This window comes from Entelurus aequoreus, linkage group LG25 (assembly GCF_033978785.1).
Source record: "Entelurus aequoreus isolate RoL-2023_Sb linkage group LG25, RoL_Eaeq_v1.1, whole genome shotgun sequence".
Lineage (NCBI taxonomy): Eukaryota > Metazoa > Chordata > Actinopteri > Syngnathiformes > Syngnathidae > Entelurus > Entelurus aequoreus.
Genome location: NC_084755.1, coordinates 18,137,910 through 18,156,521, shown reverse-complemented (window position 1 = coordinate 18,156,521; position 18,612 = coordinate 18,137,910). Strand labels below are relative to the sequence as shown.

The following is an 18,612-nucleotide window of genomic DNA, read 5'->3' as shown; positions in this document are numbered from 1 at the left end:
AGTCCGACAGGCGGGATAGAAAATGGACGTATTTTGTCCAGGTGTGAATTATGAGATAAAATCAGAATAATTACAATTTACACCAGTATTCCATTGAGAATTATTTTGAAATATTGACTATAATTTCATTTAAATTGTATTTTCATTGGAAACATTTTTTAAAGGTTGCGCCATATCCTCATGCGTTTACAGTGACATCACTCATTTTTAAAAAATACATTTTTAACTGTTTTATAGATTTTTTTGTATTTATTTTTATTTTTATAATTTTTTATTTTGTACTTTTTTTTTTTTTTTTTTTTTTTACACATTTGTTTCTGCATTTTAACTGTGTTTTATATATAGAATGTTTTCTGCTCATTGTGATTTTGATGATTATCTTTTAATATTTTACATTTCTGTTTTAGTCTGTACAGCACTTTGGGGCAGCAGTTTGTTTTAGAAATGTGCTATATAAATAAATAAATCTACCTGTAGCTCAAGAGCAGATTAACAATACAGAACAAATTAAAAAATACAAAAAATGTGTATATAAAAAGTAGAAACAAAACAATGAATGTGAGTTTGGGTGTTGGTGGAGGGAACAGTGATAAAGTCATCTAAAATAATTTGTGTTAAAAAGGGGGCAGATAAATATAAGAATAGTATTCTTCCATCTGCTCCTTTCTGATCATGGAAATGTATAAGAAACAAAAAACAATGAAAGTGTCAACTGTATATGGCTTGTATATATTCATTTTCATGAAAGGAATAAAAATAAATGATAATGATGATGATGAATACAAAATTGTACTAGCCTATTTGTTGTGTACGCTTGAGCTACTTTACATATCCACATCAGAACAATGAACACGAAAAGTGAATCTAAATGCTGCGACGTTTCCTTTCACTCTGACTCATTTTCTAGTCCAGTTGCCAGTCGGGTGGCACGTAAATGCAGCGTGCGCAATTGCTTTAAAAAAAATTGCTCACTCTCTCGCAACTCTGAATCAGTTCCCATTGTTCATCTAAAAAAAACATTCTAAAGACTTGATATGTTCGTGAACGTCACATCTCTAGTTCGGATAAAAAGTACCTGCCCACTTCCTGCCTGAGTCCTTTCTTCACAGCGAGTCTGCTCAACATCATCATGTCACGTTCCCCCCCCTCTATTCTGAATAGTATCCCATTTCCTGCCGCTGAAAAACAACCCCACAGCATGATGCTGCCACCACCATGCTTCACTATAGGGATGGTATTGGCCTGGTGATGGGCGGTGCCGGTTTCCTCCAAACATGATGCATGGCATTCAGGCCAAATAGTTCAATCTTTTGTCTACCATACCGGTAAGATTGATGGATTGCTGCAGAGGTGGTTGTCCTTCTGGAAGGTTCTCCTCTCTCCACAGAGGAATGCTGTAGCTCTGACAGAGTGACCATCGGCTTCTTGGTCTCCTCCCTGACTAGACTAAGATGAATGCAGCAATGTACAGAGACATCCTGGGTGAAAACCAACGCTTCCCATCCAATCTGATGGAGATTGAGAGGTGCTGCAAAGAGGAATGGGCGAGACTGCCCAAATATAGGTGTGCAGAGCTGAAAAGCCTTGAGGCTGTAATTGCTGCCAAAGGTGCATCAACAAAGTATTTAGCAAAGGCTACGAATACTATTTCATATGTGATTTTCTAGTTTTATTACCGTTAATTACTTCAATCAATAACAGAGCAGCATCTCCTCATCCGGAAACAACCACGCCGGAAATGTGTCCTGTGAAAAACCGTCCGACCGGAACTCTAATAACTAAAGTTCCTTGGGTGAATAATGTAAACTCACTACACCGGTATGTTTTAGCGCTTTCATGGCGAGTTTACTGACAGATATAAGTAAGAACGTTACACTACTTTATATTAGAAATGGCAACAGCGGAGGATGAATGTCACATAACAAGAAGATAGAGAAAAAGAAGAAGCTTATCGACTACGGTGTTGGCACGGACTACAAAGGCGGACGCGCGCAATTTTTCAGGATTTATGCAGATCCCAAATACAGATCAGCAGGTACCAGAAGGTAAGAAAAGTTGCTTTTGCATAATATTGCGAAACAAAACGTTAGATAATATGTCTTACCTTATACACACACCATAATAATACTCGTATGTTTAATGCGCCGACAATCCTTCAAGCGGTGCGGCTTCATAGCTTATGTGGAGAATGCATATATATGTTTGAGTTATTTCTTTATTCATAGTCATGTTTGAAGCAGCTAGTGTTTTTCTATTTGTACTCTTTCTATTTTTTCATTTTATGTCTGCAAGTAAACTGTGTGTGTTACCTTGAAGACTTGGAATGTGGGAGTTGGAGCACACCCTTATATCTTATCTGTAGTAGAACAATGAGCCTGTATTCCTTTCTGGAGAGGGTGGGGGCTGTTTGCGGATTCAAGAAGTAGTGTCTTTCCGTTTGAATGCCAGATCAACTAGAACAGCCGATACGAATGTATTAATTAAGTTGGTCTCCCAAAGCTTTGGAATAAACTAGAAAATATTCCAATTCTGTTTTGATGGTCCTTATTACTCAACATATATGTCATCGAAAGAACTTGGGATTGACCAGTAACTTAGATTCCCTTGGAAGAAGAACTGGTCAGACGCAACACTTACCAAAGTCGTACTACAACAATTTGATAGATTTTTGAGCGCCGTGTGTAATGTTCTATATTTTCAATGGAACATTTAAAATGTTGGTGTTGTTTCCTTCAGACATATTGCCATCATAGTGCAGCCTACACTTGTCTCTTATGCTTGACTGCCATCTACTGGTCACACTTATCATTACACCATGTACCAAATAAAACAGCTTCGAGGTCTGTAAGCAAAACCAGAATTATTCCATACATTAGGCGCACCGGGTTATAAGGCGCACTATCGAGTTTTGAGAAAAAATAAACATTTTAAGTTTGCCTTGTAGTCCGGAAAATACAGTACATTTGTAAAAAATAGAAAATAAAAAACTTGGTAACACTTTAGTATGGGGAACATATTCTAAGTAACAAAGACTTAATTTAGAGTTATTTGGACACTAGGGGAACATAATGTAAGTAACAAAGACTTAAGGGTTACTTAAGTCTTTGTTACTTAAGAGGGGGTCACCCACATATGCGGTCCTCTCCAAGGTTTCTCAAAGTCATTCACATCGACGTCCCATTGGGGTTGTGAATTTTGGGGTTGTGGGCTCTGTACCGCGGATGTCGTTGTGGTTTGTGCAGCCCTTTGAGACACTTGTGATTTAGGGCTATATAAATAAACATTGATTGATGATTGACTGATTAAGGGTTAGGGTTAGGGTTATTGTAGTTTTGTTCTTTGTTATGTAAGAACAGGGAGATCTATATACAACAACTTCCTTACTTAGTACTAATAAGCAATAATTATGAGGTTATTGAGGGAAGACTTAGTTAATGGCTTACTGGTTGTATAATAAGGCCATGCAGAATAAGGCATTAATAAGTAATTAAGAGTCAATATGTTACTAATTTACATGTTAATAAGCAACTAATTAATGGTGAATATGTTCCCCATACTAAAGTGTTACCAAAAACATTTCACATTGTCATTACCAAAATGAATTTATTCCATTTTGGAATAACAAAATGTGGAACAAGTGTGTATACTTTCCTACACACTCAAAATGCTAAGGGTGCTAATTAATTTAATCTGCAGTTGTGCAAATAGAACAAGCAGGGGGGGGGGGGGGGGAGATGTAAATAACACAATTAGCGAGGCCACGTCGATGAAGGAGTGGTTCTGCAGGCAATGGACACAGACCGTTTCCCTGACCTCATCTTCCCCGGCTGGATTTTTGGTCCTGTTTGCATTTTGCAAGCGTCTACAGAAGTCAGCACATCAATGTGCGCTGTAGCAAGACGGTTTGCAAAGTGTCCAGAGCATGCACTGTAGGCGATACAAAGGAGACAGTTCCAGAAACACCAGAAGACATGACATGGGGGTCCGTGTGAGGAGAACAAGCCAGCATTTTAAACGCTCATTAAGACACCAAATATGGCTCCAAGGTTATTTGAACTCTGAGAACACTATTTTACATTCTAATAGTGGATCTCCTGTCTCTGCTATTTTCTCAGACGTTTGACTATCACAAAACAAATGATGCTGAAAATGGGCATTAGTGGTTTGTTCGTCCATCTCCCGTCACCAGGTGGAGTTGAAAAGGGGCCGGAAGCTTCCCGGGAGCGCTGCATTATTTTGAGGGGAGTTAAAAGAGACGTGTCGGAGGGCTTTCGGTCTTTGGGTGATTTGTTATCGTCCGGTGGTTGAAGTCAGGACACGCGCATGCATAAGACTAATGCAGGATGCACGTCAATTTATTGTGAGCGGAGGAAGTGTTGATCAAGGTGATACTGAAGCGAAAGATTTTAATTGGATAGAGAGTTTGGAGGGCAAACCCGGGGTAATGATGTGGAAGAAAGACTAAATCCAACGAGGAGGTGCAGTGAGAACTGGATTTAATGACGCGCTTTTTATGAAATGTGTTCTCGCTTTTTAAAAAAAAAAAAAACATTTAGAAGAATATTTAGCAAAAAAATGTTTTGAAAATATTATCAATTGATGAATTTATTGATGTTTAAAGTTAAAGTACCACTAGGTGTGGTGAAATTACCCTCTGCATTTGACCCATCTCCTTATTCCACCACCTGGGAGGTGAGGGGAGCAGTGAGCAGCAGCGGTGGCCGCGCTCGGGAATCATTTTGGTGATTTTTAACCCCCAATTCCAACCCTTGATGCTGAGTGCCAAGCAGGGAGGTAATGGGTCCCATTTTTATAGTCTTTCGTATGACTCGGCCCGGGGTTTGAACTCACGACCTACCGATCTCAGGGCGGACACTCTAACCACAAGGCCATGAGCCTTGTTTTTTTGTAACATTAATTATTTAACATCTACAAAACCCAAAACCTGCGATGAGGTGGCGACTTGTCCAGGGTGTACCCCGCCTTCCGCCCGAATGCAGCTGAGATAGGCTCCAGCACCCCCCGCGACCCCAAAAGGGACAAGCAGTAGAAAATGGATGGAGGGAAAACCCAAAACCAGTGAAGTTGGCACGTTGGTAAATCGTAAATAAATACAGGGTACAATGATTTGCTAATCCTTTTCACCCTGTATTCAATCGAATAGACTGCAAATGGACACCCCTGCTTATTTCAGCAAGACAATGCCAAGCCACGTGTTACAACAGTGGGGCTTCATAGTAAAAGAGTACGGGTACTAGACTGGCCTGCCTGCCTGTAGTCCAGACCTGTCTCCCATTCAAAAGGTGTGGCGCAATATGAAGCCTAAAATACCACATCTGTCCCGGCCCGGTGCGCATTCATCTGTACGCACCTCCGGCGTGCGGCACTCCGGCTGAAGCAAGCAGCTGCATTCAATCAGCAATCAGCAATCAACACACCTGTCGCTGATGAGAGGATCTGCCTTCTTAAGCCAGTGCGAACCTGCATCCTGTGCCAGAACGTAGCTACCTGTCCTGTACAGTAAGCCAAACCTGTCAAGCTCTATGCCTTCTTTCTCTCTCTGTGTTTTCTCCCCCGCCGTGTTAATTTTGTCTCGTGTCCTCCTTGTCGCCTCCCAGCAGCAGACCTCAGTTCCCGCGTCACAAGCTGTGTGTCTCGTCTCCCCGTATTCCCTCTGCTTCCCTGGCTGCCTCTTGGATCTCAACCTCCCGGCTGGACACGGACTTTGACGCCTCGCTATTGCCCCCAACTTCCTATCTGTCTCACGGACCTCCAAGCTTGACCCTTGGACTTCCGCACCTCTCACTCAACACTTCCGGGTAACACTCTTCAGTTAATCCCCACACATAGTCACACACATACATACCCTTTTTGGATTAAATGTGCAAAAAAAATTACAATGTGCAAGACTACCAACTACCAGAAAATGACTTTTAAGAATACAAATTGAAACTGTAAGGATGTGTAAATGTGTAAATTGATTTAGGAAATTGTTTAGGATGTAAGCAAGTGAACATTTTATAAATGTTGTACCTTTTTATCTTACATGTACTGTATTGGGGTCCCCGCTTATAAACTATCAAAGCTTCCTGAGAGTTTCCCTTTTACAAAGCACTTACAAAGTATATAAAATTGTTAAATGTATGGACTTTTGTAATGTTTTGTAAATGAAGAGACATGATGATGACACATGGATTACTTAAAAGGTGATACAATCAATTATACTACCTGTAAAATAAATGATTGATTTTACTATTTTAAGTATTTGTATAATTTACAATGTATTTGTTTCTTCATGGAGGTTTTTTGTTGTTGTAATTTAAAAAATTGGTTTATTTATATAATACTTTTATTTCACAGGTGTCAAACTCAAAGCCTGCCAAAATCGTATTATACGGTAAGTAAAAGCCCGAAAATAAATTATTTCAATTTTACTGAAAAAAAAAAATACATCTACTGATTGCTATTATTTAACTTTCTTATCTAATAATGCAACTTATATTATATTATCATACATTCCAAACATATTTTAAAAAATCCTACAAAAACTAAAAAAAAGTAATTCATCAAATTGTGCACTGTAAAAATGACAACAAATTCTACGGTAAAAAAAAATGGCAACTCAAATGCCAGAATTTAATCGTAATTTGTTCCCCCATTTACACTAATATGCTGTAAAAAAAAAAAAAAAAAACACCCTTAATATTACGGTCAAATTCTAGTGACAGAGCTGCCATTTTTTTTACCGCAAAATCTAAAAAAATGTTTTACAGTGTATGTAAAAAAATATAATAATCAAATACATAGGCCAGTGTTTCTTCTTTCTTAGTTGTAGTACAATTTTCCACCATTCTGGCAGTTATGACAATATCAAACAGAAAAAGTACGACTAAAAACTAAAACTTATGAGTAATGTGGTATAGTTTTATTTTTATTTGCACTTTCTTTTGTTGACAATTTAGTTGTTTTTTCTTTTGAAAGTTAAGAAACCTATTCATTATTAATTTTAGCACTACATAATCGTTTGTACATGTTCTTTTTCATCAATTATTTATGAGTCCCTTCTTATGCTGTAGGTTAGCACTTATTTTTCCAGTCAGCCTAAGCCTAGGTTCATGTGTAAAATAAATAATAATGGTTTCATATCATTTGACAAGTTTGTAAACTGTAGGTAGGTTAGATATAATAATACGATTAAGATCAAGAGTAAGAAAACTAATTACGTTTTAATATTTGAATACTATGGCCTCCCCATAGTGCAAGAGTTGGGCCCCAAGGAAAAAAGTTTAAGAACCCCCAGCATAAAAGCCATTGTGTAACAATATCATGAGGTAAATCCTCATTCATATTTTATTCACTGTCACAAGTGGCCCTCTGAGGGCAGCCATAACTGCAATGTGGCCCTCAATTAAAACAATTTCAGCACCTCACGTCTTATTTATAAATGTATTTTATAAAAAATAATATATTATTTTTCAGTATCATACGCTGTAAAGTAATATTTTTTTTATTATTATAAACATTATATTAAAAAAATTATATTATTATAAAAATAATATATTATTTTTCAGTATCATACACTGTAAAGTAATATTTTTGTTATTATAAACTTTATATTAAAAAAATTATATTATTATAAAAATAATATATTATTTTTCAGTATCATACACTGTAAAGTAATATTTTTGTTATTATTATAAACATATTAAAAAAATGTGGCCCTCAATTAAAACAATTTCAGCACCTCACGTCTTATTTACAAATGTATTTTATAAAAAATAATATATTATTTTTCAGTATCATACGCTGTAAAGTAATATTTTTTTTATTATTATAAAAATTACATTTAAAAAAAAAATTATTATAAAAATAATATTTTACAGTGTCATACACTGTAAAAATATTATTATAAAAGTAATATATTATTTTACAGTGTCATACACAGTAAATTATTAAAAAAAATATTATACTATTATAAAAATATTATATCATTTTTCGGTATCATACACTGTAAACGAACTAATTTGGGTAACTCTTTTTTTGTTTTACTTCTTCCTGAGTAACTTTTCTCACACTTTAAGTGACTGTGCCGGTTTAGACGCACATTTAAAATGTGCTAAATATAGATGCAAAATAGCGGCCGCACAACAGTTCTAGCCTTGATAAATCACACTGCGAGTGCTAAATGATTATTTCCTCGCGGTATTGTGGGTGTTCTGATAATCGGCATATATTCTGCATATGCATAAAGACAAACACGCTAAATGGATTGCGCTCACTTTTTTTTTTTTGCTCATTTAAGAAACACAATTCTCGATGCATGAGCTTAGTAGATGAATTTTGCGTGCACTATCACGCATGCAGGTGCCCCTTGTCTTTGAATCATATCTTTTGCAGAAAAATATTGAAAATCGTGTTAGCATTCACGCTAACGATGCTTAAAATGATTGGATGTATGGTCTAAATTTGTATGTTTTTTTTGGGGGGGTGGAGAAAAAGTGCCATTGTTGCAAAAATGAAGAATCTATAAAATTCCATCAATAGCAAAGTGAAACATCATCACGTGCACATAAAGCTGCATGCCAGCTAAACAGAGACATCGACAGTTGGGTCTCACCGTGGGCGTCACGGTAGTAAGCGTGGGTGACACTGCGGAACCTCTCCTGGCCTGCTGTGTCCCAGATCTGCAGAGAGGCGAGCGGATCAGAAAATGAAAGAAAATGAAAGATACTTGTTTTTCGTTTTGAATTGAGTTTTCCACTGGTGAGGTCTCCGGTGCATCAAGATGCAATCAAAAGTTGAATTCAATTTACCGCAGCCATTCAGCACACATGTGAGGTCATATGAACTCGAGATTCTCTCCATCATCCAAAGAGGACAATAAACTGTACATTCTTCCTTCTCATGTGTTCAAGTAAAAGAGCTGTATCAAAAATGATGCATTTGCAAAACATATATCCCACTTTTTGAAAATATAATACTCAATTTTGTGTTTACTAGTTTACTTAAAATATCATCAATCGGCCAAAAGAGGTATTGATGTCTTAATTTCTTTAAAATAAACAACCATATTTTCCGGGCCATAGGGCGCACCGGATTATAAGACGCACTGCCGATGAGCGGGTCTAGTCAGGTGTATTTTCATACAAAAGGCGCACCGGATTATAGGGCGCATTAAAGGGGTCATATTATTATTATTATTTTTTTAAAACTGTAAACACTTCCTTGTGGTCTACATAACATGTAATGGTGGTTCTTTGGTCAAAATGTTGCATAGATTATGTTTTACAGATCATCTTCAAGCCGCTTTCTGACAGTCGCTTCAGGATGCGCCGTTTTGTGGGCGGTCTTATTTACGTGGCTCACCCCCGGCAGCGTCTTCTCCCCGTCATCTTTGTTGTAGCGGTGTAGCGTGCAAAGACGGGAGTGGAAGAAGTGTCAAAAAATGGAGCTAACTGTTTTAATGACATTCAGACTTTACTTCAATCAATAACACCAGAAATGTGTCCCGTGAAAAACCGTTCGACCGGAACTCTCTAATAACTAAAGTTCCTTGGGTGGATAATGTAAACTCACTACACCGGTATGTTTTAGCGCTTTCACGGCGAGTTTACTGACAGATATAAGTAAGAACTTTACACTAGTTTATATTAGAAATGGCAGCAGCGGAGGATGAATGTCCCATAACAAGAAGATAGAGAAAAAGAAAAAGCTTATCGACTCGCGGACGCTCGCAATTTTTACGGACTTATAGAGATCCTAAATACAGATCAGCAGGTACCAGAAGGTAAGAAAAGTTGCTTTTGCATAATATTGCGAAACAAAACGCCAGATAATATGTGTTACCTTATACACACACCATAATAATACTCATATGTTTAATGTGCCGACAATCCATCAAGCGGTGCGGCTTCATAGCTTACCAAAGTCGTACTAAAAACATTTTGATAGATTTTTGAGCGCCGTGTGTAATGTTCATATTTTCAATGGAACATATAAAATGTTGGTGTTGTTTACTTGAGTCATATTGCAGTCTGCACGTATCTCTTATGTGTGACTGCCACCTACTGGTCACACTTGTCATTTCCCCATGTACCAAATAAAACAGCTTCGAGGTCGGTAAGCACAACCAAAATGATTCCGTACATTAGGCGCTCCGGGTTACTGTCGAGTTTTAAGAAAATTAAACACTTTTAAGTGAGCCTTATAGTCCAAAAATGACGGTACTAATTCACTTCACTCCGTTTGTTAGAATGCTTAACAAAAAGATGTCTGGTGGTATACCTTGTGGATGTCTACAATCGTAGAGTGAGTGAATTCTGACAAGCAATTCAAAAGAACTCCCACTCATCCCCTATCAAAGTGAGAAATTATGTTTATGCCTGGGTGATTGGTTCTGTTGACCTCCTTTAATAAAAACAAATATGATATTCAATGAGCTGAAGACAGTGTTTTTAAATGAAGCACCATAGTAGACAGCTATTTGGATCTTCAGTGTCTATTCATATTACCACATGTTATGTTTTGCATATGGTGAATGTTTACATGCATCTTGGAGAAAGTGGACCACCCGGTTTAAGTAAATAGGGAGTATTTCATTCTGAGCAGATAATAATACCGGACCCTTAACTTTGACATCACATGTTGACTACATTAGTTCTCGCAAGACAAAAAGGTAGTAAAGTGGATCTTGGTATGCAAAGTGACAGCACAATCCGTGAGAAGAGACCACATGTACAACTTGAAGCCAACATTGGAAGTTATGACCTAAATCTGTGGTGTTTGGACACTTAGACACACGAACATCACCTTACACCAGGGGTGTCCAAACTTTTTCCACTCAGGGCCGCACACTGAAAAATCAAAGCAAGCGGGGGCCATTTATTTTAAAAACCAATACAATATATGTATACAAAATATACGTTTAGGCCTCCACTCAGGCTTGATCCCGAGGACCCCAAAGGGTTTTGGTCAAAAAAATATTAAAAATATGTCAGTATTCAGTATTATTATATTTATTATTATTCAAGTTTTAAATCTCTAGATCAACATTAGGTCTATCTGTCAATATAATGTTTTTAAAGATTTAATTTGTATGCTCTTTTTGTCAAAGAAAACCCTGTTTTTTATGGAAAAAACAAAATATGCAATATTTTCACCCAATAATTTTTTTTAAGTGGAATATTTGAGATTATATAATAATTGGAGCCTTAAAAGGGTCAATATCACCATTGATTTTAATTCATTATTATTTTTTGAGCAATGACACTTAAAAACAAATCACACTAAAATTATTGGGGATCCTAAAGGGTCCTACTCATTAAAGTGTTAAAAAAATAAATTATACTTTTTTTTTTCTGTTTACTTTTAACACAATAGTCTCGAGATAAACTTCAGATCTATCCGTCAATTATAAGTTTTATTGTTGTTTATGTTTTTTGTTTGTTCGTTTTAGGCCCTTCTTTAAAAAAAAACAGCTCAGTTTCTTATATGGCAAACACAAAATATGCAACATTTGCCCCAAAAAATACTTTAAAGTGGAAAATTTAATATGACGTAATTGGAGCCTTGAATAGGTCAATAATTCATAATGACATTGATTTTGATTCACTATTATTTTTTAAAGAAAGAAACAGCCTGCATGGCAGCTTTGTGTTATTAGAGTAAACACTGCAACATGTTCTTGTTACATTTCACCTGTTTGCTCTTGTATACCACTTTTTATGTTTTTCATTTTTTTCAACCGTATTTTTAAAATGTGCCGTGGGGCCGTTAAAAAATGACCTGCGGGCCGCTAATGACCCCCGGGCCGCACTTTGGACACCCCTGCCTTACACGGTCAGGTTGTATTCGACTGCCTTAGTTATCTGCCACACAAAGACCTGAGTGGGGGATATAAAACTGTTGGGTTTGTCTTATCCAAGTTAGGAGTGACACATCTTTTGGCTATAACTCCTTCAGGCCTGTAAAATGACGCTCGCTTGTAATAGAAGCAACTTTTTGTTCAACGATGCGTCCCCGACGTCTCCTTTGACCCAGCTACACTTCCGCGTTACCCTTCAGCCTGGGAGAAGGTGACAAGACCAGGAATACACAGCAGTTTCTTAAAGTGGATCGTTTTCGTACATTGTTTGATTTCTTGGCTTAATCCATTCCATAATCTAGCCGTTAGCGAAGAAAAATCCATAGATTAGCCGCACCTTTGTATAGTCCGGAACCCTGATATTGAAAAAGCCGAAAGTGAAAAAAATACCTCTTTGATGGTGTTGCTTAAAACATAAATCATAATCTCTCAGGCCAACACGGAGGTGCTGATGCATGCTTTTATTTCCGGTCGTTTAGACCAGTGGTTCTCAAATGGGGGTACGCGTACCCCCGGGGGTACGTGAAGGTATGCCAAGGGGTATGTGAGATTTTTTTTAAATGTCTGTCAAAAAGAACTGTGAAAAGAAATGCAATATTCAGTGTTGACAGCTAGATTTTTTGTGGACATGTTCCATAAATATTGATGTTAAAGATTTATTTTTTTGTGAAGAAATGTTTAGAATTAAGTTCATGAATCCAGATGGATCTCTATTACAATCCCCAAAGAGGGCACTTTAAGTTGATGATTACTTCTATGTGTAGAAATCTTTATTTATAATTGAACCACTTGTTTATTTTTCAACAAATTTTTAGTTATTTTTATATCTTTTTTTTCAAAAAGTTCAAGAAAGACCACAACAAAGGAGCAATATTTTGCACTGTTATACAATTTAATAAATCAGAAACTGATGACATAGTGCTGTATTTTACTTCTTTATCTCTTTTTTTCAAGCAAATATGCTTTGCTCTGATTAGGGGGTACTTGAATTAAAAAAAATGTTCACAGGGGGTACATCACTGAAAAAAGGTTGAGAACCACTGGTTTAGACTATTGTAACGTCCTGCTCTCTGGCCTTCCCAAAAAGCATATCAGAAATCTACAATTATTACAAAACTCAGCTGACGAGGACCAGAGTGCGGGAGCATATTACACCAGTTTTAAAGTAGTTGCATTGGTTCCCTGTCTGCTTCAGGGTCGATTTTAAAGTTCTATTATTTGTTATTAAATGTCTTAATGGCCTTGCGTCTTCTTAACTATCTGACCTGCTTTTACCGTGTCAACCCTCGCGGATCTTGAGGTCCTTTTGGCACTGCACAGATCGTTGAAATAAAAATAAAGGGCTAAAAACACACCTTTTTAATCAGGCTTTGTATTGATCATCTTAAACGCTTATGTTTTTTATTATTTTATATTGTGTTGTTTTCTATCTTAATTATTAATATCACTACTAATATTTTCTCAATGTTATGTTTTTTCTTACCTTATTAATGTAAAATGTGTTATAATTTATTTTTACATATATTTTCTCATGTTTTATACTATTTTTTAGATGGCGTTAATTTTAGTTATTCGCCAGCGGCATGGATGTCTCAAAGGTGGCGTTTATCCAGTGCCATGCCATGATTTTTTAAATTTTTGCTTTGCTATTGTTACGCCGGGGACGCGTAGTTATGCGCTGGTCGTTTCCCCAAGATGCAGATGGACGTCCGGAAGCAGCGTGCAGGTGGGAAAGAAGGTTTATTACCATAACAAGGCAAGAATACAAAAATAGAAATGTGCCGATGGCACAGGAACTACAAGCTAGGATTGCCAACGTAACTTGTGTGTAGCTAACAAAACAGCCAAACAGGAATCAAATCAAATCAAATCAACTTTATTTATAAAGCACATTTAAAATTTACCACAGGGGTAGCCAAAGTGCTGTACAATGGGCAGGTTAAAAGATAATACGAGAACCGAGCAAACACAACACAACACAGACAGAACACGATAAAAAATAAATAAATAAAATAAATAAAACATTAAAAAAAACAAAAAACATAAAAACATAAAAACAGGTTCACAGCAGGTGTATTACGGGGCGCCATTGCAGGATGGATATCACTCAGTGTTAAAAGCCATGGAATAAAAGTATGTTTTTAAGAGAGATTTAAAAACAGGAAGAGAGGAGGCTTGTCCAACACTAAGAGGTAGGTCGTTCCAGAGCTTGGGAGCAGCAGCGGCGAAAGCTCTGTCACCTCTAAGCTTCAGCCTTGTGTCTGGGACTGTCAGTAGCAGCTGATCGGCTGATCTTTGGGATCGGGTGGGGCAGTAAGGCTGAAGGAGGAATAAATAGCTCTCTGATTAGTGACCAGGAGCAGGTGAGCGTCCCGACCACTAATCAGAGGCAGGTGAAAATAATCAGCACCCATGGCAACCCAGAAACACAAACCCCGGTGCTGAAAACAGAACTAAATCAACAACTAAGGAAATGGTAATCTTAAGCAAAATGTGTGTGTGTGTGTGTGTGTGTGTGTGTGTGTTCTTGTATTTCTACCCTTCTTGAGACATCAACAAGGAAAAGTACCTTCCATATGAGGACCGGTGAACAAGTTAGGACCGAAATCATGGTCCAAATACGGAAAAACCATTGCATCTAATAGAGAATGTCTCACTGGCACCCCTAGTGGTGAAATCTATCAAAATTAAGGTGGTCCCAAAAAGGAGGGATTTTTCAAATTGACTGTGTGTCGCTTTTAAAAGTGCTCCCCCTCCGGCCAACATATGTAATAACAAGTGTGTGTAAGAAATTGAAATGTGCCCCCTTTGGCCATCATTTATAATAATCCAAAAAAAATAATGCATATAGAGACATACTGTAATAACTTGAAGTAAATAATGAAGATTAAAAACCAATTACAAACAAAATATTCGAAAAAATGAATACTAAAAGCTTAATTTTTTTTTAGATTTGCATAGTTTGTATATATTAATAATGTTGTAGATACAAATCTTTATATATCTAGAAAGCGTGGTCCTAAAGAGGTAGGCATTTTTCAGAGGTCTTAAGAAGGTAATACATACAAGAATGTGTGTGCGTGTGTGTGTGTGTGTATGTGTGTGTGTGTGTGTGTGTGTGTGTGTGTGTGTATGTTTTCTTCTCTATTTTTTTTTGTACAGCACTTTGTGTTTGCCACTTGCCTGTGTATTAAAAGTGCTCTATAAATAGTTCGATTTGATTTGATAAACATAATTGCTATCTTTGCACCTGCAGACTTTTTGATACAGCTCTTGTATTTTATGTAACCTAACTACTGTACTACTAACTAGCAAAATAAAATATTTTTTCAATTTCCCTCTTAAAATTTTGCTTTTACATTAAAATCTTCAGCTTTGAAGCCAACTTTGGGTCCTCTTCCTGTTTGTTTGTGGTCACACCCACCTGATTTACTGTGGGATGAAGAATTAAAATGGGAGTGACGGCGACAACTCTCCTCAAAGTGATGGAGAGCCAATTACAGCAAACAAATACATAACAGGGCTCTCGCCCACACACACACACACACACAGATAAATACACACACACACACTAAACGTCCTCTTTCAGCTGCCAAATAATACAATACACTTAATTAGTGGCTGCAGATTGATGAAAATATTTGAGCGCACAACAATTCTGTTTCTTACTGTGCAGTAATTGAAAATGTTTTATGGAAAAAACACGACCATTTATCATTTAGGGACTAATTGGACCACCATGCGCATGCTTTCGGCTCTTGGTTGCTTTGTTGGGTCTGCTCCTGTCTCTGGCCATTCATGGTATTTCAATTAACTGGAATCTGTCATGTTCTGTGGTCACGTTTTGTTTAGTTATGTCCTGTTGGTTTTTGGTCTCTTTTAGTTCCTGTTTACGCTCCCTTGTTTGGTCACCATGTCAACTTATTAGTTTCACCTGTCTCACGTGTTAGACTCACGCACATGTTTGTAATCAGAGAGACTACCGTATTTTCCGCACCATAAGCCGCACCTAAAAACCACAATTTTTCTCAAAAGCAGACAGTGCGGCTAATAACCCGGTGCGCCTTATATATGGATTAATATTCATATTTATTTTCATAAAGTTTAGGTCTCGCAACTACGGTAAACAGCCGCCATCTTTTTTCCCCGTAAAAGAGGAAGTGCTTCTTCTTCTACGGTAAGCAACCGCCCCCATAGAAGAGGAAGCGCTTCTTCTTCTACTGTAAGCAACCGCCAAGGTGAGCACCCGCCCCCGTAGAAGAAGAAGCTCGCGGATATTTAATTTCATTTGTTTTTCTGTAAAGACAACAAAATGTCTCCTACTAAGAGACACGCGTACAAGGTTCCACTGACTTTTGATATTCCTGTGAACCGCACTGTGGATACAACGGGAGCACGTACGGTGAATATTCGCACCACAGGGAATGAGAAGTCGTCCTACTGTGGTTGTAGCTTGCCATGCTAACGGCCAGAAACTTCCACCTATGGTGATATTCAAAAGGAAGACCTTGCCCAAAGAGAACTTTCCAGCCGGCGTCATCATAAAAGCTAACTCGAAGGGATGGATGGCTGAAGAAAAGATGAGCGAGTGGTTGATAGACGTTTACGCGAAGACACCGGGTGACTTTTTTCACGCAGCGCCGTTCCTGTTGATCTACGACTGCATGCGCGTCCACATCACAGATGGTGTCAAAAAACAAGTGAAGCACACCGAAGAAGAAGAATTCGAGGGATTTGTAGATGAGTAATAACTTCAGAAAGTGAGCTTTAAATGTTTATTTTGTGTGTTGTGTGACACTAACGTATGAGCAACGTTGAGTTATTGATGTTGCTATTGCTCTGCACTATTTTGAGTGTTACTATTTTTGTGATTGCACATTACATTTTGGGAGTGAACAGAGTTGTTAGAACGCTGGTTTGTAATATATTATTAAAGTTTGACTGACCTATCTGACTGTTTTGTTGACATTCCCTTTAGCGTAGCGTAGGTGCGGCTAATGGCACGGGGCGGCTAATAGGTAAACAAAGTTTTGAAATATTCCGTTCATTAAACGTGCGGCTAATAACACGGGGCGCCTTATGGTGCGGAAAATACGGTATTTAAGCCTGTCGTTTTCAGTTGGTCGTCCTGGCGACATTGACATTATCATGCCCTGTTTATTCCATAGTTTATGCTTCATGCCATGCCACGTAAGATTTTGTTTTTTCACGTCACAGTAAGTGTAGTTTTGTTTCATGTCCATAGTTTCTGTCTAAGAGTTAGTTTTGTTCATAGACAAGTTTGTTCTCCGCCTTGTGCGCGCCTTTTGTTTGTTCCATTTTTGAGTAAATAATTAAACATGTATTTACCTTCACGTATTGTCCAGTCAAGTCGTTTTGCACCCAGGGAAAGCAATCCACGCATTAATTTGCGTCACCATAGTCCTTGTCATAACAGAATCCAGTGTGCTGTGGGGCCCTATTGTAGTGAATCGCACCTGAGCCATCATAAATTAATCAAATCCTTATTGGACATGAAAGTACACAATGTGACAAAGAACATTTGACAACAATCAATCTAGGGATGTAGATATCTGGTCAGGACACTCCTCACTCTTTTGTCTTCACCTTCATTGTCCATTCTTTTTTGGTGACTTTATATACTGTAGACGTTGAGTCGGCGACATACATGGCGGACAATAACTGATACAGTCTGCTTTGCCAGTCCAATTGCATTCAATGTTTTCCGTAGTCTTCCCTCGACGACCAGGTAATGCAAAGCAGACGCTACCTTTTTTATCACATCCACGGGAGCCTGCATTCTCGTTGACTCTCCTCCGACAAATGGACGAAGTTTTTCGCTGAGTAGAGTCACAGCTGACCTGGACATTTGAAACTTCTTTTGCCGTCTGAGAGTGTTGTATCCCAAATAGCTGCAATCGCTTTCTCTTAAAGGCCTACTGAAATGAAATTGTCTTATTTAAACGGGGATAGCAGGTCCATTCTATGTGTTATACTTGATCATTTCGTGATATTGCCATATTTTTGCTGAAAGGATTTAGTAGAGAACATCGACGATAAAGTTCGCAACTTTTGGTCGCTGATAAAAAAGCCTTGCCTGTACCGGAAGCAGCGTGACGTCACAGGTTGTGGAGCGCCTCACATCTGCACATTGTTTACAATCATGGCCACCAGCAGCGAGAGTGATTAGGACCGAGAAAGCGACGATTACCCCATTAATTTGAGCGAGGATGAAAGATTTGTGGATGAGGAAAGTGAGAGTGAAGGATTAGAGGTTAGTGGAAGCGATTCAGATAGGGAAGATGCTGTGAGAGGCAGGTGGGACCTGATATTCAGCTGGGAATGACTAAAACAGTAAATAAACACAAGACATATATATACTCTATTAGCCACAACACAACCAGGCTTATTTAATATGCCACAAATTAATCCGCATAACAAACACCTCCCCCCTCCCGTCCATATAACCCACCAATACAACTCAAACACCCGCACAACACACTCAATCCCACAGCCCAAAGTACCGTTCACCTCCGTAACGTTCATACAGCACATATATTTCCCCAAAGTTACGTACGTGACATGCACATAGCGGCACGCACGTACGGGCAAGCGATCAAATGTTTGGAAGCCAAAGCTGCGTACTCACGGTAGCGCATCTGCTATCCAACTCAAAGTCCTCCTGGTTGTGTTGCTGCAGCCGGCCGCTAATACACCGCTTCCCACCTACAGCTTTCTTCTTTGCTGTC

At 38.0% G+C, this 18,612-nt stretch overlaps 1 protein-coding gene across 1 annotated transcript in view; it reads right to left on the bottom strand.

The window, feature by feature from the left end:
- Positions 1 to 18,612, bottom strand: part of LOC133642213 (ras-related protein Rab-26-like) — a 139,131-nt gene that overhangs the window by 57,563 nt on the left and 62,956 nt on the right. The window contains exon 4 of the mRNA XM_062036294.1: positions 8,618 to 8,684. Coding sequence (XP_061892278.1) covers positions 8,618 to 8,684 — 67 coding nt within the window. The remainder of the gene's footprint in view (positions 1 to 8,617; positions 8,685 to 18,612) is intronic.